Below are 1,023 nucleotides of genomic sequence, written 5' to 3' on the forward strand. Positions count from 1 at the left end.
CTCTCTTTTTGGCTCAAGATATAACTGTAGAAAAACTTCTTGCTTATAATAAATGGTCAAGCTAACATCAAAGAGTTTATTTGAATGAACATGAAAAACTATTTAGATAAATGGTTTTCTTTGAGAACTTGTAAAAGGTTAAGGAGCATAACAGTAATCCTAATAACACCTATTCTATCTGTTTAAACTAATTCTCAGATATGACTATAGAAGAATTTGCTGAAAAAATTCTTATGAAATAGGATTTGGTTGACCATTATATGAAAGGAATCAGTTAAGAGGAAACTCATAATGATGTTAATATCGAGACTTAATTGAATTCAAAAAACCTTACTTGCTTCAATAGACTGGAGAACATAAGGTGCTGTAACTTCAGTTAAATACTAAGGTAACTGTGGTTCGTGCTGGAGTTTCGCTGGAGCTGCCTTAATGGAGTCATTTAACTTCATTTAAAACAAAGTTTTGGTTGATTTTTCAGAGCAATAACTTGTTGATTGTGTCATATCTGCAAATGGTTACTACTCTTAAGGATGTAATGGAGGATTTGCTGTTGAATCTCTGGATTATGCCTCTAAAGTAGGTATCACTACCTTAGACAATTATCCCTATATTGCAGTTTAGAAAAATTGTAATATGACTGGCACAAATAATGGCTTTAAGCCTAAATAGTGGATTTAAGTTCCAAGCACTTCAAATGACTTAAAACGTGCTTTGAATTTCTCTCCTGTTTCTGTTTATGTTAATGCTTATAATTGGGGTGGTTATAAGTCTGGAATTTACAACGGATGTGATAACCTAATATTGTATTTAATCATGAAGTATTAGCTGTTGGCTATGATGAATAAGGAAACTGGATTGTTAAAAATTCTTGGGGAGCCTTTTGGGGTGAATATGGCTATATGAGACTTGCTCCTAATAACACATGCGGTATCTTAACCCATATTTATTAAGTTACTGCTTGAAAAATTTGGATAAGTTATTATAATTAAAATTTATTAAATTATTTTATTCGTATAAAATATA

General features: G+C 31.1%; 1 protein-coding gene across 1 annotated transcript; it reads left to right on the top strand. All coding sequences in view use genetic code 6, as the record gives it.

Annotated features, from left to right (window-relative positions):
- Positions 1-110: 110 nt before the first annotated feature.
- On the top strand, positions 111-787 carry TTHERM_02592230 (papain family cysteine protease; the record flags this gene model as incomplete). The annotated part of the gene is made up of 2 exons (XM_001028241.2): positions 111-273; positions 347-787. Coding segments are annotated over 2 exons (604 nt in total), but the record flags the coding sequence as incomplete, so codon positions are not given.
- Positions 788-1,023: the final 236 nt, after the last annotated feature.

The sequence above is a fragment of the Tetrahymena thermophila genome (assembly GCF_000189635.1).
Source record: "Tetrahymena thermophila SB210 genomic scaffold scf_8254979, whole genome shotgun sequence".
Lineage (NCBI taxonomy): Eukaryota > Ciliophora > Oligohymenophorea > Hymenostomatida > Tetrahymenidae > Tetrahymena > Tetrahymena thermophila.